The following is a 24344-nucleotide window of genomic DNA, read 5'->3' as shown; positions in this document are numbered from 1 at the left end:
GCAAAGCACTGTGAACCTATTTGTAATCTAGGTAAGTCTTCAAACATGACCCAATAGGAAAAAAGTTGTAAAAGAAAAAAAAAGTTAACTCCCTCTAGTTTGGAATTTGAAGCTCATCTCATAACACTTGTTCTCTCAATTTAGATTTAATTTAGAATTTTCTTCCTATATTGTTCTCTTGATGAGGAACTGTTTGACACCTGTTCTCATGTTTCAGAATGTTTCTGATAAAAAAAAAATTATTTCTAATTCCAGGTAGAAGATCTTTCTGATGAAGTCTTCTCCCTAAGACACAAAAAATATGAAGAGAGAGAGCAAGCCAGATGGTCACTATGGGAGCAAAGCAAGTGGCACAGAAGAAACAGCAGGCAGGTGTTATCAAATTAAAAGCCCAAACCATGAAATCCATGAAGAATAAACGAAAATTCTGCATGAGTAATGAGAGAGACCACTAAAAAGGAAGAAAATATACCATATAACATCAATTATTTGTGCCCTAGAAGTGAAACATGGCATTTACTGAGTACATTCAAAATATATTTTGGCTAATTAGAGTGATGAAATGCATTTCTGTATTTTCCTGCACTATTTCTCATGCTTATTGTCAGCCTGAGGAACAGATATAACTCAGCAAATAATGTGAAAATGTTCCCTAAAGTAGGTCATTTCAATGTACTCTAACAGCAGACCTAACACTAGGGATTAGAATCTGGGTGATCTATTTTAACATAACCACTTAAAAAACATGTTGTTCTTAAAAAAATTTTCTCAAGAAACTTGTCTGGTCTAAAAAGCAGATGGTCTAAAATACTTTGAAAATATGACTTTGGGGGAAAGGAAATTAAATCCTAAAAACATAATAATTATGTATTTGAGAAAGTCCATGGTATTTTATATTTGCATTTGATTGTGTTTTAATATAGCCAAAACTCCCAAAGCAAGATCATGTTCAGGTTTGGTAGTCCACTAAATTTAGTGGGGGGCTTCTCTCATTTACTTAGTACAGCTGACCCTTGAACCCAGGTTTGAACTATATGGGTCCACTTATACACAGACTTTTTACAGTACAGTCCTATAAATGTATTTCCCCTTAGGGTTTTAGTAACATTTCCTTTTTTCTAGCTTACTTTATTGTAAGAATATAGTATATAATACATACAACATACAAAATGTGTGAATCGATTGTTATTATCGGTAAGGCTTCCTGGTGAACAGTAGGCTATTAGTCAGTTTTGGGGGAGTCAAAATTTACATGCAAATTTTTGACTGCATAGGGCGTTTGGTGCTAACCCCTGTGTTATTCAAAGGTCAGCTAGGGGTTTTTGCATTTTTTGGGGGGGAAGATTTTAAATTTTTAAGTAATCTCCCTACACCCAACATGGGACTAGAACTCATAACCCAGAGATCAAGAGTTGCAGGCTATACCAGCTGTGCCAACCAGGCACCCCTCAGCTGTATTCTTCCAACACATTTCTCTGTTTAGGTCTCAAAATACCCAGATTTGTTGAAGATCCTTATTCCAAGAGCTGTCTTAGCACACACATGGGACTCAATTCTCATCCTTCTCCACATTCCAGAGATACAACTTTCCAGAAGTAAAGAGGAAAATGTGACTCGAGTCCTACATAGATGACATTATAATCCAGAATACTCTGGGAACTCAGAAAGATTGTAGAGGTCAAGTAACTGTCCTTCCTCACTAAACAACAACAAAAAAACCCCCAAACTCAAACCCACTATTTTGGCAAATTCACAAAATATTTCTAAAATACTATTTAAGTCTTTGAGATAACATCAGGAAGATCAGCAGATGAATTTTTAAAAATCTTCTGGGCATGACTGTTTAACGGAAAGCTACCAAGTTAAATTGACTTACTGATACCTTGGGGTTGTTCATAAAATGTTAAGACCTGAAGATGTAACAATTAAGTATTTTCTTGATTTTCTGAAATGCTAGAGCCTACAGTAAAAATGCCGAAGGACAGGACTTGCTTTTGAAAGAATACCCTAACGACTTCGGTGGTGGCCAGCCCTGTGCTGCTCAAAGTCCCGCTGAGCCTCCTGCAGAGAGCCAGGATCTGGGCGCACGGGGCTCACCCTCGCTAAACGAAGGTCAAGAAATCAAGGTGAGTGGAATATACGGGACTAGTTAAACCTCCTTTTAAATGCCTTTTTAACCTTTTAAAAGCCTGTGTGTAGAAAGTGCTTGTTGCAGATCATGGATTCATCATTACTTTAAACATATCAGTATAAAACGCTGGTGCAAATCCGAGGGTACGTATTCCAGCATTCTAGTTCTGTCAGTAATACACACTTTATCTTTCCATGTAACATGTCAGTATTTAGTTTCACCTACTCATTTCTCTGTTAGGAAATGGGGATTCTATCCAAGTTTCATTACAAAACCAATCTGATGAGAGAGAACAGCACCTGACACACAGTAAATGTTAACTGCTATTTCTCCTCTTCTTTTTCTAAGAGATTTTTACCTGTCTCCCCACAGAGCCAGTTCTTACCCTCAGGGGAGTGTTTGCTAACACAGCATCTATGCATTTTTGCACTGTTCTTAAGTAGGTGTTGCAAAAGAAGAACGAGATGATAGATCTAGAATGGAGAGCAGAAACTATAGAAATTAATGGGCAGGTCGTAGAACGCTTGGGGAAGGAAAAGTCAATAGGTAGCTGTAATAATTATGTGCTGAAAATGAAGGCTGACGGCCGACAGCAGCGTCTCCTCTTTGGAAGGGCACAGTGAAAACCTGATTCCCAAAGGTCTCCGAACACCACCCAGTAACGTCTCACTGGAGCTGCTACTCAGGGCGAAATGAAAGTTTGTGCATTTATGTGCTAAAGAACAAAACAGTAATTATAAAATTGACATCTTAAGGATTATTTGATACATGAATTTAAACAAATGAGTTGAAACTTAACTGAAAATGTTCTCTCTTTCAGTCTTTGTGGTGGGAACGTCGGGCTTTTCCGCTGAAGGATGAAGACACAGAAGCCTTACTATGCCAGGATGAAAAAAACGACCCCAGTGCAAGTTCGCGCCCAGCCTCCCGTGGTGAGATCTTCTGTCCCACCGCACCAGAGAGTGGTCACCATCCACAAAGGCAGGCAGACGAAATGGAAGAGTACAAACCTTTTGGTCTAGGACTTACTCATGTTAAAAAAAATAGGTGACAGGGAACAGGTTAAAAAAAGTATGTAACTGAATGGAAAACAGGAGAAAAAAAATGAGTCCTGTTCTCCATCGCCCACCCCCTTCAGTCACAACTGCAGAGTAAGAGCTTGTACTGCATGGATTAATCTTTTATGCTGTTACACATAACAGGCAAGGTAGATCTCTTCGTCCTTCCTGAACCACAGGGATAACTAGCTTTTCACCTACAGACAAGTGCTAGTCTTTTGTGTTTATGATGCAAATCACAAGCACCAAAAAATTAACTGCTGCAATCTGAGGTTCAATCACATTACTGGGTAAATGATTTTTTGAAAGACTTTATACCCCCCCACACACATATATATACACACACAAGTACACCTGTGCATCAAATGACAGCTCTTTCTCCTACACATTTCTATGTAATTTCTGTGGTCATTCATTAAAATTGCCTCAGAAATATATGAGAATATACAAATATGTGTGTATAGAGTATACATACAGATGCACACACATCTTTTTTAAAAAACCACTGGCAGTGACCACTTCACTTGAAAATGCATGTATGAGCTACCCCGTGAGATACACGCTGCACTCTAAGCACAGCACAGCTTCCGGTGATGGGAAGTTTTGACGATGGGGGAAGTTTTTTAAAAACATGTTTAACCAATAGAAGTTATTTATGGAAATTTCTATACCAGATAACACAATACGCCTTTATCTAAAATCACTGTTATCTGTTAGACTAAACACAGGTTACTTTCCATTGGCTCCTAACAGATTAAGACAAAGTAGAGTTAAATACTGGTCTCTTTTAAAACTTGATTTGTATCTATTTTATGTATCTCATAAAGACAAGACACCAACTTAAAAATAAGCAACAGGAAAATCCTGTCAGTATAAAAAATATTATTTCTAGTTCATTTGACCATCCCTTACTATAGCTCACTCTGTTGAGATAAGCATCTATTCTTACTTGTATCCTAGAGTGAGAATTAAAATTTTTCAAAGGATAATGCTTCAATACTGAGTACAGGAGTGTACATTAAGAAAAATTCCTTTTGACACTATCACATAACTTTTTCTATGTAAAAGTTGAGGACAATTTCTCTCATATTTAAAAAAAAAAAAGGTTATGCAAGTTATAGTACCCATGTAACTGACAATCCTGGCCATCTGGCCTAGTCTGGGGGGATCTGACACTAAGTTTTTGTTAGGGACTGGAAATTATACCAGTCCCCTTTAAGGAAGGAAAAAATATTAAAATTCAATACTGACAAATTTTTGCTTGTAGTTTTACCGTACATTTATTTTTAAGAAAGAAAACAAAAGCCAGACAAACCCAAGTTGTCTAGGCAAATAAGCTCAAATCTTTCTGTCCTGACATTATAATCTATGTAAGTTTTTTAATTAAAGTTATTTCTATATGCCTCCTGTTGTCTGATTTGATTAAACGCCACCTATTCATGGCACAAACGTTTCCTAAGTCAAAATAAAAACCAACCAATGTTTGTTTACATTGTAGGACAGAAAAAACCAAGCAAGCTCTAGTTTATGCAGAAGTGTTAATGTTGTTTTTCAGACCTTATTTCTCAAAACTCATACTAACCTAAAGAAATTTAATGACACTGGTCTCCTGTTTATTTCTTGCCATAATATTGCAGGAGTATTGGCAAGAATGAAATAGTGGATACATATTTGTTGTCAAAGTATAGTTTGAGATACAGTTTTAAATAGTTTACAGATTAACTCTGTACCTTGTTAACTTTTGGCCTACCTGGTCTTTGCTGGATTAATATAATATATATCCTTGGGGTCAAATCCATAGTATCCAGAATATCCTCAGCCATCTGGTTCTGCTACAGGGTAAAATTAGACTGCAAATAAGACAAGGTTACATAAAAGAGGTTTCCTTTGCCTAATCTATCATCTCCCAAGGGTTCTATTTCTAAAAAGAGGAGTACAAAGCAGAAATCCTGTGCCCTACTGGGTTCTTTCCATGGTACCAGCCTGTTGCTAAGCTTTATATCTTCATTTTTTAAATGGGGACAAAAGTACCTGTCCTACCACCTGTGTGATTTGTGGATTTAACGAGCTTATACTGAAGTACTTTATAGGCTACAAACATAAATGACAGCTACTTTGTGTTGAGCATCCTCGATTCTACTAGCCTGTAATTCTGGGAATAGTAGTGGAAGCGTCACAGATGATAGCATACGATCTCTCTTAATGCTCAACATAACCCTGCATGGTTATTACATTCAATGTATAAATCAGTTAGTTAACAGATACGCAGAGAGACTGGCTGATTTGATTTGCTGAAGTCAAATAGTTGGAAAGGAGAAGAGTCCAGACTCAGCTCAATATTACTACCAAATAAAGGCTTTCCTTTCCTTTCTGCTAAGAGCTAGCACAACATTATGTCCTTAAGAATGGTAAGAAAAGGGACAGGTGCGGATCACTGTATAACCTGCCTCTCCAACAGAGCTGACAAAGAAAACACCTTGATAAAATCTATACTTGCACTTTAGAACAGACCACTGGAAATCCCTGGGCTTCAAACACTGTTCCTACAGTTTTTACATATTAAATATAAGGTGCAAAGTAAAAAAACAGGTGTTTAAGAAGCAAGAATACAGTGTGCCATCCTAGCCAGATTCAAGTTAGATTTTTCACAAGTTCCATTCTACTCATATTGTCATGTGCACACACAAATCAAAATGACATGAGACAGGAATAAGGACTTCCCTTGCTTTGGAAAACCAAGAAACGAGAAGATTTAAAATGCAGAAAAAAACATTTTTTCATAGTAGCTAGTACACCTTCATTACGTTTTAAGACACATCTCTGTTTATAACCTTAATACAGCTGTATTTTTACTTTATAAAAATCGAGTCTCCCAGTAAAAATGGTATTTTACCACACTAATCTTTAAATTCCATCACTAAGAATGCAGTTATACACACCAATTTCTAACCTCTTGGAACATTCTGCAGAATGGACTTTAGTCACTGGAATGAATAGCTGCTCAGAAAAACAGCACTGCTTCAACTGTGATAGGATTTGACAGTCAATATTCTTGTCTTCCAGTAAAAAGATTTCATGAGCATAAACACTGGACTCCTTGTGGTTTCATCGATCAAGAGAACGTTTCTGAGCAGCTTCTGAGCAAACATTTCTTAATAGGTTGATCACAGATCTGGGGTCATCGCTCCTCATAATGGCACTGCCAGACACAATCATGTTAGCTCCTGCCTGGAAGAAGTAAACATTTGGGTTATGCTTAAAGGAAGACGCACAGAAGCTTAAAACAATTTCTGGACTAGAGTTTCTATCCTTGCATCTGTCAGCACTTTATACGAAAGATACCTTCAGATGAACAGACTTAAGCAATCTAGTTCAATGAAGACACAAGTTGAAACGCTTAACAAATGAAGATACCAAATTATTTTTTAAATGTTTTTAAGAAATCAGACTTTTTTTGTAACCACCTTTAAAATAAGCTACATTGTTGCACCTTTGCTAATATTTAGAAAAAGCTGTAAAAACCTTAATCCTCAGTTCTATTAAGGTTTCTCCAAAATATGCCAATGCCGACAAGGCTACTAAAAAAACAAATTTCCTTTTACTTTTTAAATGATGTAGTTGACCCTTGAACAATGCAGGAGTCAGGGGTACCGACTCCCTAGGCAATCAGAAATCTGCGTGTAATGTGACTCCCCCAAATCTAACTACTAATAGCCTCCTATTGACTGGAAGCCTTACCAATAACATAAACAGTTGATTCATACATATATGTATTACATACTGTATTCTTAAAATAAGCTAGAGAAAAGAAAATGTTAAGAAAATCATAAGGAAAATAAAATTACTGTACTGTAAGAAAGGACCCATGCAATTCAGACCCATGCTATTCAAGGGTCAACAGTGATGAATTGGTAGACAATTACTGCTAAAATGTGAAACTATATAATATGGCAACATTAAATAATTTCTCATTCTGATGTCAGAAAGAATGAAACACTTTTAAATGTATGCTTCACTGCATTCCAGAAAGGGTTTGAGGGGCTTAAAAAAGATTTTCAAGGTACTTCTAAATGTGGAAGCGAAGAAAGAAAAGTAAGGTAAGTCCAAATTTAGCTCTGAGCCCCCAGGATTTGACTGGAGGAGGGAAACCCAATCTGTTCCTGTGATCTGCTACCAGAACAAAGGGGCAGGAGGCTACTGGGAGAGGCCCCAGAGGGGAAGAAAATTCCTCCCAGGAGATACTGTCACTCTGTGATACAGCACACTACACCTCCAACGACATTCCTCATAAAAATGAAACAAAAAAAAAAAATAGTTTTGCAGGGTTACAGCTTGACATGTGTTTTAATATAAGCAGGGAAAGCCCAATGGCAAAGCACAGTTCAGTAAAATGAATTCCACAAGTGGTCAAAGGATACATGCTAATTGTTTGGTCAGCTCCTCTTCCATAAATATCTCATAGCCAAGCTTTTGAGAAGTATCAAGCAGAAAAGTACAGCATTTTTACAAAAAAACTGAAAGTGCAGATTAGACCATGTTGCTTAACAAAAATGGGCCACATAAACTTTAATGGCCTGCAGTGTTACAGGAAGGGCTGGCACCCTACCCCTCTTTTGTTCAAAGATTAAAGAGGGGCGCCTGGGTGGCTCAGTCGTTAAGCGTCTGCCTTCGGCCCAGGGCGTGATCCCAGGGTCCTGGGATGGAGCCCCGCATTGGGCTCCCTGGGAAGCCTGCTTCTTCCTCTCCCACTCCCCCTGCTTGTGTTCCCTCTCTTGCTGGCTGGCTCTCTGTCAAATAAATTAAAATCTTAAAAAAAAAAAAATTATTTTTTAGAGAGCACGAGCAGGAGGGGCAGAGGGAGAGAGAGAATCTCAAGAAGACTCCACACTGAGTGTGGAGCCCAACGTGGGGCTTGATCTCACAACCCTGAGATCATGGGGCTGATACCCTCTTACAAAGCTCAGGGCCTAACTGTGCTCAGCTAGCTACCTGGGAAAACTCATCCCACCTCGACATAAAGGACCACAGGTCTCCAGATAGCAGACCGGCATGTCCATCAGAAATGGTTCTGGTCAGTTCTTGCAAGAGACAAACTAGTAACTAACACACCTCAGTTACACAAAAGAACAATCTTTTCACTTTCTAAGCAGGTATGTTTTCTTTCCGTATTTTGGAAAAAATGTCTTACTCCAAGGCCTAAAACTTAATGATCTCCAAAAGGCTGACATTCAGCATATTCTTTAAAAAAACAAAACAGAACTTTCTTCAGCATGACTCAGATAACTGGGACTTACTTTTTAATGATCACGTGATTGAGAACGTATCACTGCCTGCTCTTCATTTTCATAGTTCTACCTTTGAATAAGAAAAATACTCTTCCCAGAAAGAAAGGCTACTTAGGAAATGGAGGGGAATCTCTGCCACACAAGACAATGTCCCAGACACGTCTGAAAGGACACTGGTCTGGGTCACAGCTGAGGAGCAGTCTCACCTCTGCACATCTGTGGATCGTGTCAGGACCTACTCCACCATCGACTTCTATGTCCAAGGATGGAAACTGGGTCCTCAACCAATGAACCTAGATACACACGAAGAAATAAGTGACTCCCATGGTGGGTATGTGGGGTGAAAATAAATAAAACCAAATAAACAAAAAATCAAAGAGCCAATATCAGCCACTACAACAGAACTCCAAATACCTCATACAATATTTGTTTACTTACTTAAGTTTATTTATTCAAGTAATCTCTACTCCCGACGTGGGGCTCAAACTCAGGACCCAGAGAGCAAGAGTTGTGTGCTCTTGTGACTGAGCCAGCCAGGCGCCCCGTCACACAGATAACTTTTTATTAATACAAATTATGATTGGTGATACCTTCCTCTTTAATATACTGAGACAAATTCAGTTTCATAAAAGCAAGGCTTGTTCTATTTAGAAACAGCATTCAATTTGTCATGGCCTTGCAGAGAATATACCTCATGCAAACAAGAAAAGACAAAACCCTCATTACTCAATGAAAAGAGATCTCCCAAGACATGTAAAGGTACAGAGATAACAGCTTTAAAAGGAAATTTCAAGATTAAGACGTAATTTTTTTTCTGATTTCCAAACCTAAATCTCTTACAGCATCTGTCACACGGTATTACAGTGACATGCAGGAATCCCTCCCATGCCACCTTCAGAATGATACAGGTCTAAATACACAAGCGGTTCAATTAGTGAATGAACACAAACAATAAAAGCCTCACCCCCAAATGAAATATCTCTTTACCTTTGGCATCATATCTTCCATGAATTTCTGCCCTCCAAACCCAGGTTCCACTGTCATAACCAAGGCCATATCTATCTGATTAGCCCATGGTGCCAAATACTCAACTGTAGTTCCCGGTTTGATGGCAAGGCCAACCTATAACAGAGACAAATTTGCTACATCGCATTAGCAATTATTTCTGTATTATGTTATTGGGGTAGATCAGACCCAGTAGAAATATCTATTCTTAAAGAGTAGAACAAACACAGAAATGGAATGTGTAAATTATTCAGACTATTAACCACTTTTTTAAAAGTCAACAAGGGTACCCAAATGTAAATGTTTCTAAAAGGCAGTTATTGGGGCGCCTGGGTAGAGCAGTCGTTAAGCATCTGCCTTCGGCTCAGGGCGTGATCCCAGCGTTCTGGGATCGAGCCCCATGTCAGGCTCCTCCGCTGGGCGCCTGCTTCTTCCTCTCCCACTCCCCCTGCTGTGTTCCCTCTCTCGCTGGCTGTCTCTATGTCAAATAAATAAATAAAATCTTTAAAAAATAATAAAAAAAATAAATAAAAGGCAGTTATTTTCAGGAAACATGAGTGGAATCTAGAAATCTTGTCTAACATACAGGTTATACTTAGACTCCGGCTTCTCAGCTGCAGGACAGCTAGTTGCCTCAGTCTGGTCTTGTCTGCCGATCACTTCGTGTCTTCCACCCAAACTTCCACACTGACAGTGAACAGAAAACACTACTGTCACTGCTGACCTCTCACCTTCATCCCATTCTCCCGAATGTCTTTAATCAAAGCCCCTGGGTTCTCGGTAGCCTCAAGATGAAAGGTGTATTGATTGGCTCCCGCTACAGCCATTGGTTTTACCCACTGTTCCGGCCTGGAAACCATCATGTGCATATCTAGAAAGAAAAGACACATCTCCTAAGTATTACTGAAAGGAAAATACCTGGCTCAGATTATTGAAGCCAGCCTATGGTTTTGCTGTTTTGGATAATAAACTATTTGGCATTAAAATAATTCTTAAATAATTACCCTCCTGTACAGCTGGAGCTAGCTTCCTTTGATCTTAAAGATAGCGTTTGGGTTAAACTCACTTACAAAAAACCCGCATTTTTCCACATGAGGCATATGGTGCTGTATGTGACAAGGACGGACTAGAATTCAGGAAACCTTAGGTCCAGGAAACGCTACACTAAAAAACTTTAAAAAGTCCTATTATCTATGCGGACTTAGTTCCTCATTTATAAAATAAGAAAGCTAAATTAAACGATTCTACCAATATCTTACCGAGCACTTCCGGCACCATTAACTACTCTAGGCCCCAGGGACAGAGCAAAAGAGACAGACAAAAGCCTCTGCTGTCATGGGGATTACGTTCTCAGTGGGGGAGACAAACCATAAAGAAAAGAAGTAAATACAGCACACACTGGGTCGGCAGTTAATACAGTGTGGCCAGCTGGAGGGGGGTCAGGATCAGGGCGAGAACAGATTAGGTCGGAGGACCACAGGGTAGGGAGACGCAGGACAGAGCTCTGAAGGCCACTGGGCTTTATTCTGAATGAGATGGGGGACACGGTGGGATCCTGAGTGAAGTAACAAGATCTCACTGAGAAGGCCATGGCAGTCAACCCAGGAGCAAGGATGACAGCAGCCACTGAAACTGGCAGGAAGGCTCGGGTCTCATGGGTCTGCAGCTCTGGCCAGTGGGAGGGGCCTTGGGCTGGGGGGGGGGGGGTGCAGAGGACACAACACACAACACGAGACCCAGGAAAGTGCGGGAGGAAACTGCAAGTCTGACCGCATCCTAACCGGAGTGCTCAGATCGGAGACAGGCTAGGGAAACGGGGGTGATGGTCTTCTGGAGGATCCCGACTTAAAACAGAAGAGCAATTCACAAGAAGGGGGCTTAGAAGAGGCTGAGTGAAGAAACGATGCAGTCAAGAAGGAAACAGTAAGTATTCCCGGCCCGGAGGCTGTGCCAGCAAGAGCTGTGCTTTTGCTTCTTTGCTTGTTTTTTGCCGGAGGAGGCACGTTTCTGATACAGCTGCGCTATAGCGAAGAAAAAATTTCCAGTATTCTAGAACTCAACTAGAACCACAGAATGCAATAAGGCTTTGAAAACTACCAGGAAAAAGAGAATACCGCTTGACAAATGAAGCCAAGGTTAAAGTTTATATTTCCAAACTAACAAAAGTAACAAAAATAAAACCTACGTCAATTGGTAAAACATTGTTTTTAAAAGACAGACTCTATTTGGTGTTTATGTTCTAAACAAAGAAAAATCAATCTGCTTTAAAATATCTAGTTCACTTATTCCTTAAGTTACCAGACTGCTATGCCGTTCAGTCTCCAGCATGTGGTCACCACGGGCAGCCCTCACTAGACAATCTCGTGTTCATAGAGCCACCCGTCAGTGAAGCTGCCTGTAGTTAACGTCCTGAGGTCAGCAGTTCTCAAACACTCAATCATCAGCCTCCTTTACACTCTTAAAAATTACTACAACCCCCAAAGTGCTGTTGCTGTGGGCTGTATTTATCAATATTTAAAATGTATTAGAAATTCAAACTAAGAAATTTTTAAGTGTCTACTTATTAATTCATTTAAATATAATAAGCAATAATGTACCTATCACATGTTAATGTAAGAATGACATTATTTTACACTTTTGCAAGTTACTCCCGTCTGGCTCAACAGAAGACCTCCGTATTCTCACATCTGCTCTGCATTCAGTCTGTTGCAGTATGTTGTTTTATATGAAGAAAAGGGAAAGAAGTACATGGAAAAGGGAGGGATACATTAATAACCTTTTCAGACCAGTGCAATGGATATTCTTCTATTTCTACCCCAAAACTCGACAGCTAGGACTTTTATAAAGGTTAGCTGCAATGTGGAATCTATAAACTCTATTGGTTACGCTGAGAGCCGCTGGCCAATCCTAATACACTTTGAATGGATCTTTTAAGCACTAGTTCACTGAAATACACAGATCTTCCAAACAGTGAACATTTCATTGTATCTTATCAGAAAATCACACTTGTTAATATCACTACAGATTTTATCAGAAAAGCTATAAATAGCAGAAAGTTATCGACTTCATAGAGGCAGGCACAAGTTTTTCAAAATTCAAATTTTCACTTGCAAGTTCTAACTTTATCAGTGGAAACAAAAATGAGGTATCTTCCTCGAAGTGACAGGCTAACTTAGTTATTTTAAAGAAAATGTCAGTAAAATACCCGAGTGTGATAACCATAGTTCATCTGCCAGTTGTTCATTCTCGTGAAAAGTGTTGGTGAAAAAGGCAACAGTTCACACCTCAGTGTGGGACAAGTGGTTTTCCTCGAGAAAACCACCATCCTCCTCCGGCAGGCAGATATGCTTTACCGGTACTTCCCACTCTGTCGCACAAAGCCGTGAAAGAAACTCACCCAAGGATCAAGATGTACTGTAATTAATAATCTGTACTGATTCTTCAAGGATATTTACTGTGAACAACAGGGTGACAAAGAATAACACAATAACTCCTTGGATAGTTCGATACCATTGCTCCGATTCGGGTCACACCAAAAAACTCACCACTGCTTTTGTTCTATCAGTACAAATAATGGCAAATAACACTGTATTACGAAAACAGTGTTCACCCCCTGTTCCATCTGCAAGGGATTCCTGTGGGTCCTCAGACCATACCTGAAGACCCGATTCGGATAACCACAAAACCAAAACAAAACAAAACACAAAAACAACATCTTCCGTATCACCTGATTGCTTAAGGGTGATTTCTACTCAATACTGAGACTAAACAGTTCAGAACTTTAGCAGTTATACATGCAACTTGTGAATTACTTCTTAGAATATACACATGAATCAATTCTCCAACAACAATCGAGATCCAAGAATTAAACAAAAAACATACTTCTTAACGTAAGAAACAAAGGTCACAAAACCCAAACATTAAAGCACGTGGAGTCCATTCATCTCTATTGTAGACCCACTTCTAGACAGACTGATTAGCGAGTTTATTGGCCAATAAGCTAAACATAGAAAGAAAAAGCAGATTGTGTGTGGTTGTGTCAATAGGGCTGGTAAGACAGGCACAAACGGAGGAGACACAGACAGCAATGAGAAGTGATGCTATGAGTCCAAATAAAAGAGAAAAAGAAAAAAAAATTATTTTAAATCCATACAAAGCCAGATGCAGAGGACTCTGTGGCCACTGCAGTGGAGGCAAACGAGGTTACTCATTTCCTTCACCTCTGATATTTCTAACAAATTTATCTTGGAAAATTCATTTTCTAAAATGTAATAAAAAAGTTGAGATCATCAGAGGATTACATTCCATTATTTGAAAATTTCAAAGTGGTGAACACGCTAGTTGAACAGTTTCCCTCCGCTACATAAACCGGTAAGGTACATTTTCTTTCGTGCAAAGCCCACGGATCCTATAAAGAGGCTGTGCCTGAGAGACATTTCTACGATGACGGCAATGTTCCACAGTGGCACCGTACAATACAATAGTCACTAGACTCGTGTGGCTATCGAGAGCTCACGATATGGTTAATGCCGGCTTCATCTTTCATTTTATTTAAACTGAACTCACTTCGGGGCGCCTGGGTGGCACAGCGGTTAGGCGTCTGCCTTCGGCTCAGGGCGTGATCCCGGTGTTATGGGATCGAGCCCCACATCAGGCTCTTCCGCTATGAGCCTGCTTCTTCCTCTCCCACTCCCCCTGCTCGTGTTCCCTCTCTCGTTGGCTGTCTCTATCTCTGTCAAATAAATAAATAAAATCTTTTTAAAAATAAATAAATAAATAAACTGAACTCACTTCAATAGCCTCATGTAGCCAGTGACGACCATATGGACTACACAGCTAGACTCCTTCATAAAATTGGTCCACGGTTGCCCCCCCCCAAAAATGTAAGTTTTATAATTCCAAAAGTTACATAGAACATATTTATAAAAATTTGTTAAATTTCTTATGTACGAGAGATCTGTCAGGTTAAGCCATTGTTAACTTAGTTTAAAGGAACAATAACAACATATGGATTGAATCCATGTTCATGAGAAATAACTTCCAGGTCACTGTGTCTTCTTAAAAATCTTAACTCACCTTACCCTCTAACACCACAATGGAGCAGACACAGGCCCCACTTGTAGAAACTCCAATTTGCATGAAAGAATTGGTTTCACTTCTAGACCATAAATGGGCTGATTTATAAATTCATTTAACAATCACACTAAGCTCCAATCTTGTGTCTATGCTTACCTTTAGGAAAACCACAGTAAACAAAGTGGATTAAATCCCTGCTCTAAAGGAGTTTATAGATAGATAAAAGTAATCTGATTGAAGGAAGTCCTGAAAAGAAAATTCAGAAGGTGAAAGGATAACTGGACAAAGGTTAATTTAGGATGCGGTGCTTAGAAAGGCCTGAGGAAATGCCAGTAATTCAGGGCCAAAAGATAAGGCAGAGTTGGCCAACTGAACAGTGTTCCAGGCAAAGAGATAAGCGAAAAGTGCCAGGGCCCTGAAGCAAGAAAAAGTTTGGCTTATTACAAGCAGCCAGTGAAGCCTCAGCACAGAGAGCAGGGGAAAGGGTTCAAGATGAGGCTGGAAGTTGAGAAATCAACCATCTACTTTTCCTTTACTTGAGCAACACATCGGCTTCCGACAGCATAACACCCACTTACCAAAGAAAGGGTCCTGGCCTAGCTGCTTTCGGAGGCTTTCTACCACAGGGTGCCCAAAGGTGATGTTGGGAACAAAATGCCTATAAGACAAACAAAATCTTACTCTGAAAATGTTTTCAATTTAGTTTCTGTATTTTTCTCAAATGTATTCTCATGGGGGTACAGGGGTCATCTGTGATTGCAGTATGTTTCAATGCAATTAAACATTTAACATCAACAGTATTAAACAATACCAAAACATCTCGATAATTTCAGTTTTACAAAGCAGGATTTCCTTGATATTTCAACAAATCATAACAATGTCACAAGACTTAACTCTATAATTCATCATCGGACAGGTAAAAATGGAAAGACGACAAAATCAAAACCCTAAAGTTATGACTTGCCCAAGTCACACACTAGTTAGGAAGTTCTGGACTCTGACATGGGTCTCAAACCTTCATCTGTCACAGGCTGCCTGTGGTTACTTCTAATCCACGTCTATCACAGGGCTTTAAATGACAATGTAGTTAACATTTCTTAAAGATTATCAATAAAGAAGCCTGATGTGTATATTAATGACCACATTTCTGGAGGGCTTACAACATGCCAGGTGTTCTATCTTCTTTCATTACATCTTCACAACAAGCCTTACGAAGGAGATGCTATTCTATCCCCCCCTGCAGAGCACAGGATAAATAACTTCCTTAAGCCACCCAGTTCGTAATCTGTGGAGGCAGGATTCAAACGAGGTCTTCCTGACATCTGACCCCAAGTACTTCACACCATAACCTACTCCAGGTAGTCCTTCTACCACTAGCTCACTTCAATATTTAACAAAACCTCCTCTAGACAAGCAGCAGCCTGGGTTTTATCCAGAAATTTGGGAGTTCCTGCTTACCCAGAAAAGTTTACCATCTCACTGGCAAGAGATGACTCATGCCTCCACGGAATCCACGAGCTTACTGTTACAGTTGCTGGTGAGAGCCAACTCCCTTCACACCCATGTGGCCCATGCAACTAGCTCTCACCAAAGGGCTGTGAATTAAACGATGGGTGTCACTGCAGAACCAGGAGGTTAAGAAGTAGTCTTTTTTTGCTCTCACTTTACCTTTCCATCAGTAGAGAAGCCCTTAAGGAATGGCAGAGTCACAGGATGAAAGAGACGATGTCCCTGAATTTCTTCATGGAAGGGCATTCACACTCAACTGTGACATGACCGAGAACTAAACTTTATAGTGTTTATCCACTGAACTCTGGGCTTTACTGGTTAAAAGTGGTAGATACTACTCTATATGAGAATTGCAAGAAAAGCTAAACAGTAACGAGCGGGCAATATGAGGTAAGTAACATGGCACTTTTGAGGGGAGGATCAAAAGATTTACAGAACAAATAGAATTTGTAAAGATGGGACAAGAAATGAAGAAGAGGCAGAAATGAGCAAGTTATATTCAAAGAAGGGGAGACGTGGTGGTGTTCAGCTTGGCCAGCGCGAAAGAACAGGAGGCGGCAGACTACATCACAGTAAGGGTAGCGAATGCCAGGCTCGGTGGTCGGACTCCATCCTGTGGTAAATGTGAAGTGAGGTTTTAAAGCCAGAAGCAGGCTGGCTCCGTCCATACAGCATGTGACTCTTGACCTTCTCAGAGTTGTGAGTTCGAGTAGTACAGTGGGTGTAGAGATTACTTATTTAAAAAAATAATATTAAAACAAGAAGCAGGGGCGCCTGGGTGGCACAGCGGTTAAGCGGCTGCCTTCGGCTCAGGGCGTGATCCCGGCGATCTGGGATCGAGCCCCACATCAGGCTCCTCCGCTGGGAGCCTGCTTCTTCCTCTCCCACTCCCCGCTTGTGTTCCCTCTCTCGCTGGCTGTCTCTATCTCTGCCGAATAAATAAAATCTTTAAAAAAAAAAAAAGCAGCAAATAAAAAATAGGTGCAAATAAGAAAACAGGAAGACGGACTGGGCAGCACCTTAGAAGAAAGGAGGTAGGTGTTGGCAAACGGAAGGAACAGTAAGAATGGAAATGAAGATACACGTGACAGGGTTTGTTAAGAGATTAGATGTGCGAAGCTGAAGAGCATAAACCATGATTAAGATCCTAAACTTAGAGGACAGAATGAGTGCTAATAAAAAACTGAAACTTACATGGGCCAGCCACCATTCTAAACACGTTCCATACGTTACTTCATTAACACCTCACAACTCTCTAGGGGTAGGTACTCCTATCATCTGTATTTTACAGACAAGGAAAAAAGAGGCCGAAGGTCACACAGCCAGAAGTGCCAGAGGCAGGCATTAAACACCCGCCATCTGGCTCCAAAGTCCAGGCTCCTAACTATTATGCTCACCTGCCTGTCTACTGATAACTAACAACAAAAAAAGAAAGTTAGGGGAGGAGAGGTCAGGATTCAGGACACCTCTGAGAGGGACTGGGTAAGGTGAACCAATGGGTACGGACACCTGCACCTGGAAACACTGTGGTCCTTGGAGGTTCGGTTTCCAGTACTTAAAGATCATTCTACTGCTCACCTAAGAGCAGCAACTGCCTGCGCTATGGATAAGATGCTTATTGTGTTTACTTAGAACTTGGAGGTGAGGGTCGGAGAAGCAGACAATGAGGCTTATTGGGTATTCTACAACTCTGGAATGAAAGATTTGGATTTTGTTCACTGTTCCTGTAATTTGCTGCATGGCCCTGGAAGGACTTTTGCTGCCTCAACCTTCTTTTTGTTGTTGTTGCCTTTATAATGAAAAGAGACTGTGTCTATTTTCACACACATCTTGAGAAAATATGAGGAAAAAGACCATACACCTTTACTTTATTGGGAAACAAGAATAAAATATCTAAAACTACTGATCCCCGAACTGTAGGACTAATTGCACTGATGATCAGCGCAATGCCCTGGGCTCACCACGGCCACTGGAAGAACAGGAACCTGCTGGCGCCGTCAGAAGAAACCAAAGGCTTATGGTTAAGCTGAAACAAAAAAAGGCAACAAACCCAAGCACGCAAGTCAAGGGGTCCTAAGTATGCCTGACAACAGTAACCTTGGGAGCACTTGTCACAGAAGGATTTACAGGCCCTACTCCAACCCTATGACGCTGAAGAGGACCTGAGAATCTGAATTCTTGATATATGTCCTGGGAGTCCTTATTAGACCAGCTTGGAAAATACCAAATTATTTCACTCTAATGAAGAGAAATCTCATCAAGGAAGTCTGCTTCATCATTACATTATTCCGTCTTTTTTCCCCCTAAGTGGTACTTTCTGAAGTCTGCAAAAAAGAAAACACAATAAAAAAGTATTTTTCCCCAGAGAATTACTGAGATTAAGCTATAATCATTTCCAACACAAGTATACAATTATTTTCTCTCTCATCATGTTCCACCATCAACCCTAAATTTTGTTTACCATTGTCATACAATCTATTTCAGACAGATAAAACCGTGACCAGATCTCCCAACAAGGCTAAGATGGTAAGAAGACGATTAAGGTTGATCTACAATGTACCAAGACTGTAACCAGGAAACACAATTTCATATGCTTACAGGCACTGGCAGAAATCATGGAGGAGGACAACGGGGCAGATGGGAACAGGAGACAAATGAAGAACATCCACTAGCCTCGCTAATGGTGGCGGCCATCCAGCTAGAGCCCATTGTGGCCTCATATGGCTGTGGACCCAGTGCAGGCAAATCTTGGCATGTTTGTCAAAGGTCAACAATCTAGTACTAATGTGAAATCTCCCCAGTTTTAAATCCTGGTAACCGATTTAGAAATTGCATACTTCCTCTGTTCCTACACTTAGGACCAAGACATTTCTGGTCAATGTCCTTTCAGGACAGGTGTATATGCTTTCCAATTTTCTTTTCTAGATAACTCACTCGTCCTTTTTAGAAGTATCCAACCACAGTAGTGCACCCCCCCCCCCAGTATTTCCAAAACTCATTCCTGACTTTCAAGATGAAGACATTCAGTTTTAATCAGGAGAGAAATTGGGGCCTTCAGGGACAAAGGGGAAACAATAGGTGCATCCAAACTGTAATACTGGAGATTTTTTTTAAAGGGACCAGGAAAAAGAAAAGCATGAAGGCAGTACCTGGAGGGAAGGGAAGTCGTGGCTGGCCAGCTTGGGAAAGGGAGTCCAGACCCCCACCTTTACACAACTGGACTAGGAAACAAGGCAGCTCAGACAGCTTTGCCTCTGCTGGTGCGACATCAGGAAGAGGTTGAATCTCCCTAAACTAGCTTCCTCCTTTGCAAAAGGGGAATAAAAATACCTCTTAGCTCAAAAAGTTGTGAAGGTTAAAAGGGAAGGTTTTTAAAATGGTGTTTGGTGAATTTAATTTTGTCAAACCAAGATGTGACTTGGCAAAGGGGAAAGGAGTCAATAAAAAAACAAATACTTTTATCTTAATAAACTCCAGGCCTGCCATAGGGCTGGGAGGGGACAAAAGTGATTCATTAGAAATCCCTCTATTATGATAAATCCAATCATTCATTCAACCAATTATAACTAAGCCTGTCATGGTGCTTTACCTGAGGAGAAGTGAGGTGAGCCAGAGAGACCCTGCTTTCAGCGAGTTTACAGCACAACAGGAGAGATGTGAAATAAATAACAAAAATAAGCGTATAGAGTTACTCTTTGAAGAAAAAGTGTCTGTTAATTTTCTCTATAAGCCCAGTTTCCACGGAAGACATTAATTTCTGACACAATACAAGCTGTTGCCTGCTTCTAATCCTGGCTCCTCCATTTCCTAACTAGGAGACCTCGGACAGGTGGCTTAACCTCTCTATGTCCACTTTCCCAATGTCAAATGCTGGTGCCAATAACAGCACCAACCTCACAAGGCTGTGTGAGTTAAACCACAAAGAGCATCAGAACAGAAATAGTTAAGTGTTCAAGAATATTAGCTACTACTGTTGTCATTAGTATTCCTGACCTGTGAACAGAAACAAAATTTTTTTTCAATTCAGTTACTCAAACACGGTGCAAGACTTCCTTAAAAAACCGAATTGCTTTCCCTGTTAAAAAGACTACACACAGGGGCGCCTGGGTGGCTCAGTCGTTGGGCGTCTGCCTTCACGCCCTCAGCTCAGGTCATGATCCCCGCGTTCTGGGAGCCCCGCATCCCGCTCCCCACTCAGCGGGAAGCCTGCTTCTCCCTCTCCCACTTGTGTTCCCTCTCTCGCTGCCTGTCAAATAAATAAATAAAATCTTTAAAAAAAGAAAAAAACTACACACATATACACGTAGCCTACTCTATCCTGAGGTACGTGTCTCAGACACAAAATCTGTGTCCCAGACATGAAAATGTACCCATCTCTGAAGTACACACTCCATTCAGTTACGTGTGAAAGTTCAGAACTTTCCAGAAAAGCAGAATTATGTATACGATAACACAACAAAAATCAAGTTTTTGTGAGAGGTATTTACTAATCTTACACTCAGCCTAGAATTCTTAGTATTCTAAGGTCAAGATTTTGCCGTTATCAGTTGGGATACTGCTAACTGAATGAGATGCAAAAGGGAAACAACAGATTTAACCAGACAGAACAAAGGAAGACAAAACTCTTGTAACAGGAGTAACATTAAAAAGAAAAGGAAGGAACTGATCATCTTCGGTAAATAACACAATTTTGCAAATTTGCATTAGGTCACACAGGAATTTTACCTACTTAAAATAAATTTATTTTCTACCCCAACCCAAGGTAATGGCTGTTATTACAATGGCTTATTACTGTCATCAAAAAACTACTTGGCGAACCCAAGAAAATACAATTTGCAACTCTGTCACAATGTTGTGTAATCCTGAGAGAGTCCTACTGTTTTCTCTAGGTTCGTTTCCACATTTTATAACCACCTTCAAAAAACGAGCATCATCCTGATTCTGAACAATCCTGATAATGTGCTATAACTACAGTGCTTAAAAATTACTTACAAAAAACTGACCTCCCTGAAGAGCAGGGTGCCTGAAGAGAAAATAAACAGGAAAATCACAATTCGAACAATGATACAACTACTACTAATTATAGAGAATTTACTGTATGTCAGGCACTGTATACTTTACGCGTTAGCTCATTTCATCTTCCAAAGTTGCCTAAGCAGTAGGTTCTATTATTACTCCCATTTTTCACATAATGAAACCGAAGCTCAATGAGGTTAAGTGGCTTGTCCCAGGTGATCCATCAAATGGCAGAACTCGGGCAATCTCACTACAGGTGCCAAGCTCTTCATCGTTACACAAACCTGTCTCCCCAGCTTTGCCACTAACTAGCTATATGAGCTTGGGCAAGTCATGCCTATCCCCTTGGGCCTCAGTTTCTCTAACTGAAAATGAGAGACGTGCCCTAGAGGTTTACGACTGCGACCCGGTCCCGGTCCCAAGTGCTAGGAGACCACACGTTACGTGGGGGGGAGGGGAGGAGGTGGAGGTTTGGGGCGCAGTCGCAGCCCAGCATTCCGCCCCGGGTTCGCTCCAGGAAGGGCCTTCAGGACTCTCACCCCAGTCCCTTTTTCAGTACCACGTTTAGAGTGAGGCGCTCCGCGGTACAGGGACGCCGTGCACCCAACAGGCACTCAATAAAGGTGCGCCAAGCCTGCCCCGCGCGACAACCCTGACCCGAGCCCCGCGGAGTTACCCGTCCATTACATCCAGGTGCAAATAATCGGCCCCAGAATCCAGCATCCGGAGGCACTCAGCCCCTAAATTGGCCAAATCGCTGTTAAGGATGGACGGGCCAATCTTGCAGCCAGACGCCATGGTGCTGTTTCCCAAGAGCAAGTTACCCACGAGTCCCCCGGTAAGACGAAAGTGTCGCCCCGATTGGCTGCGCAGTTCTAGCTCCTTCGTGGTAGAGTCTTCCGGACTCTACCGGAAGCAGCTGCCCGCGGGGAGGAAGTCCCTCCTCCCCGGGGGCGGGGCTGTTTGCCCAGGGGCTTTGGGGCGGGGCGGAGCCTGCAGGCTCATTTTTCTTTTCCTTGACCTTCCTTCTGGAAACAAGCCTTTTAGGTTTCCCAGGCCTCGCAGAACTCGAGGAGTTTTAATTTTTTGCTTTACATGCCCTGCAGTTCCCTCTCCTGGGCTCTTGTCCTCACTTCACTTTTTGCTTCCCTATTGTTTGCATCTGCGCAGCTTTCGTCTCCTCTCCAGCTCTTGTGCTTGCCTTTAAAATACAAAACAAAGGGGCACCGGTGGGTCAGTCGATGAAGCGATTAAGCGTCTGCCTTCCGCTCAGGTCGTGATCCCAGGATCACGAGGCCCGTGTTGGGGGTTCCTTGCTCAGCGGGGAATTTGCTTCTCCCTTTGCCTCCCCCCACCCCCTACGGGCTTGTCTTCTCTCGCTCACTCTCTCAAATAAGATCTTGGGGGAAAAAAAGAAGACCCAAAAAAATCCTTCTCATCTCTGCCTGTTTGAACTCTTCTACAGAGGTGAAGGAGCCAGATTTAGGGCAGAGGCCTCGCAGTCACTTCTCCCTGCCTCCTAACTCCCATTTGTTAGGATCCTCCCTGTCTTTAGGGTTGTTGTGAGGATTAGGTACGTGAACCCAGGTAAGGCAGCCAGCACGTGGTGTCTGGTGCTCGGTAGAAATGTGGTGGTTATTATTATTACTATTATCCTTCTCGGCCTCAGACCCTCATCCGTACCTTCCGTTTTTTTCCTCTCCGTATGTTCGGTGACAAATTGTAATACATTTATTTACTATTCAGACACAATCTGGAAGAGGGTAAGAGTGTCTGTTCCTCTGCTAAGTGTGTCTAGGGTCATTCAGTCTGTACCGGATGAAATAAAACCACGTGAGGGGAAAAAAAAGGATTTAGCAAGAACATAGCTTAGATGGCAGGGAATGGGCATTTCGTACTCTATACGAAAGACAGCTGGTGGTAATTTGTACTCCATCGTGGTTCTGGGCACATTCAGAGGACAACCAGTTCCTTCACATTCCTCCTGGGAAATCTACCGGTTTTTCCAGGGGGTCACAATCTGGGCAGAGAAATCAAGATGGGATATCCAGTTTCCCAAGATGCCCATTCTGCTTTATTTTGAAGGATATTGGTGGAAAGCTTGAGTAAAATGGAGCTCAGCTGGAGCTGGAGGGAAGAATTGGAGGTGTCTAACTGAAGGGTGACCTGGAGCCAGACTGTGGGGGTTGAGAAGAGAATGAACACTTTTCTGAATGAGTTAACCTATTCCCTATGTTGAGAAATGAGAAATGAAACAATCAGGCATCTGAAATGTTTTTAGCTTTATTTTATGTGCATATTCAAACACAGAGGTCTTAATATCTTTCATAAATATCTTTCATAAACGTCTCAGTATTTATTCATATGCATTTTTTTTCCATGCTCTTTGGTCATTCAGTATTCATAACAGACTTCAAAGTCATCTGAGGGAAGTTGGCTGTGTAATCAATCTTTTGTTTTTACCTATAAAATGGCTAATAAAGGATTTTCATCCTGCAGTCACAGTGACTATTGAAAAATATTATGGAGGTACATTGATCTGTTAATGCTAAATGATCCTGAAATAATCTAAGTAAATTTGTCTTAAGCTTTTCCAAATACATTCTGCCCTTGTTTTTATTGTCCTGAGTGTCAAATCAAACTTTGTTTCTGAAATGCTGCAGTTGAGACCCACTAAAGTAAATGAGGAAGTGGGACTCTCTACTCACTGCCAAGACAAGGCCATGGAATTGGAAGTGTGAGGTCACAGGGCAACAGCATAACTCGGTGTGATAGCAGCAAATTCCAGAGACTTAAAGTATCCGTATAACTTGAGGAAGGGTATTTAGTTTGCATTTTGGACTGTAATTCCATTTATCACCATTTTTTCCCCTCTTGGTCCCTATAAACACCATAGTCTCATCTTAGATGGTCTTAGATCTAGGCAGCAGACTGAAGAATGTTCTTCATTGACTAAAGGGACAGATACTAAAGAAGGGAGGAGATATCACGCTGCCTAACGTTCTCTTGAGGGCTTGAAAGAGCAAGCCAGTTATTCCCAGCCTGTACAACAGGCCCTAACCAGACACCCAAACACCACATTTTCTTTTCCTTCACCATTGTCATGCCCAATTATGCCTTTTGATACTGTGGTTCTCAATGACTTGTCCCAATGCACTCAATAACTCAGTTTCCTTTTTGGAAAAATCAAATAACTTATCTAATAGAATTATAAAAAGCAGCAAATACTGAAAAATGAAAGTAAAATGTTTTGCTATAGAAAAT

The 24344-nt window shown here is 41.0% G+C and overlaps 2 protein-coding genes across 15 annotated transcripts in view; one reads left to right on the top strand and one right to left on the bottom strand.

Annotated features, from left to right (window-relative positions):
• The window catches only part of KANSL1L (KAT8 regulatory NSL complex subunit 1 like), a 150608-nt gene extending 146016 nt beyond the window's left edge, over positions 1-4592 (top strand). For all 11 annotated transcript variants that reach the window (XM_048213931.2, XM_048213934.2, XM_048213933.2 and 8 more), the window contains 3 exons: positions 256-368; positions 1958-2126; positions 2952-4592. In XM_048213931.2, coding sequence (XP_048069888.1) covers positions 256-368; positions 1958-2126; positions 2952-3182 — 513 coding nt within the window. In that variant the 3' untranslated portion in view covers positions 3183-4592. The remainder of the gene's footprint in view (positions 1-255; positions 369-1957; positions 2127-2951) is intronic.
• Positions 4444-22005, bottom strand: RPE (ribulose-5-phosphate-3-epimerase). 4 transcript variants are annotated; one of them, XM_026492040.4, is made up of 6 exons: positions 21757-22005; positions 15134-15213; positions 10211-10350; positions 9462-9596; positions 8681-8767; positions 4444-6417 (listed from the first exon to the last, which is right to left on the bottom strand). In XM_026492040.4, exons 1-6 carry the CDS (start codon positions 21876-21878, stop codon positions 6295-6297), a joined length of 687 nt encoding a protein of 228 aa, XP_026347825.1. In that variant the 5' UTR covers positions 21879-22005; the 3' UTR covers positions 4444-6294. The 4 variants fall into 4 exon arrangements, with proteins under 4 accessions (XP_026347825.1, XP_044237142.1, XP_048069894.1 ...); XM_044381207.3 differs by having other exon boundaries at positions 21905-21924; XM_048213937.2 differs by having other exon boundaries at positions 21768-21891.
• Positions 22006-24344: the final 2339 nt, after the last annotated feature.

This window comes from Ursus arctos, unplaced genomic scaffold (assembly GCF_023065955.2).
Source record: "Ursus arctos isolate Adak ecotype North America unplaced genomic scaffold, UrsArc2.0 scaffold_1, whole genome shotgun sequence".
Classification (NCBI taxonomy): Eukaryota; Metazoa; Chordata; class Mammalia; order Carnivora; family Ursidae; genus Ursus; species Ursus arctos.
Note: the sequence above shows the minus strand (reverse complement) of the source record. Positions and strands in the feature narration are given on the sequence as shown.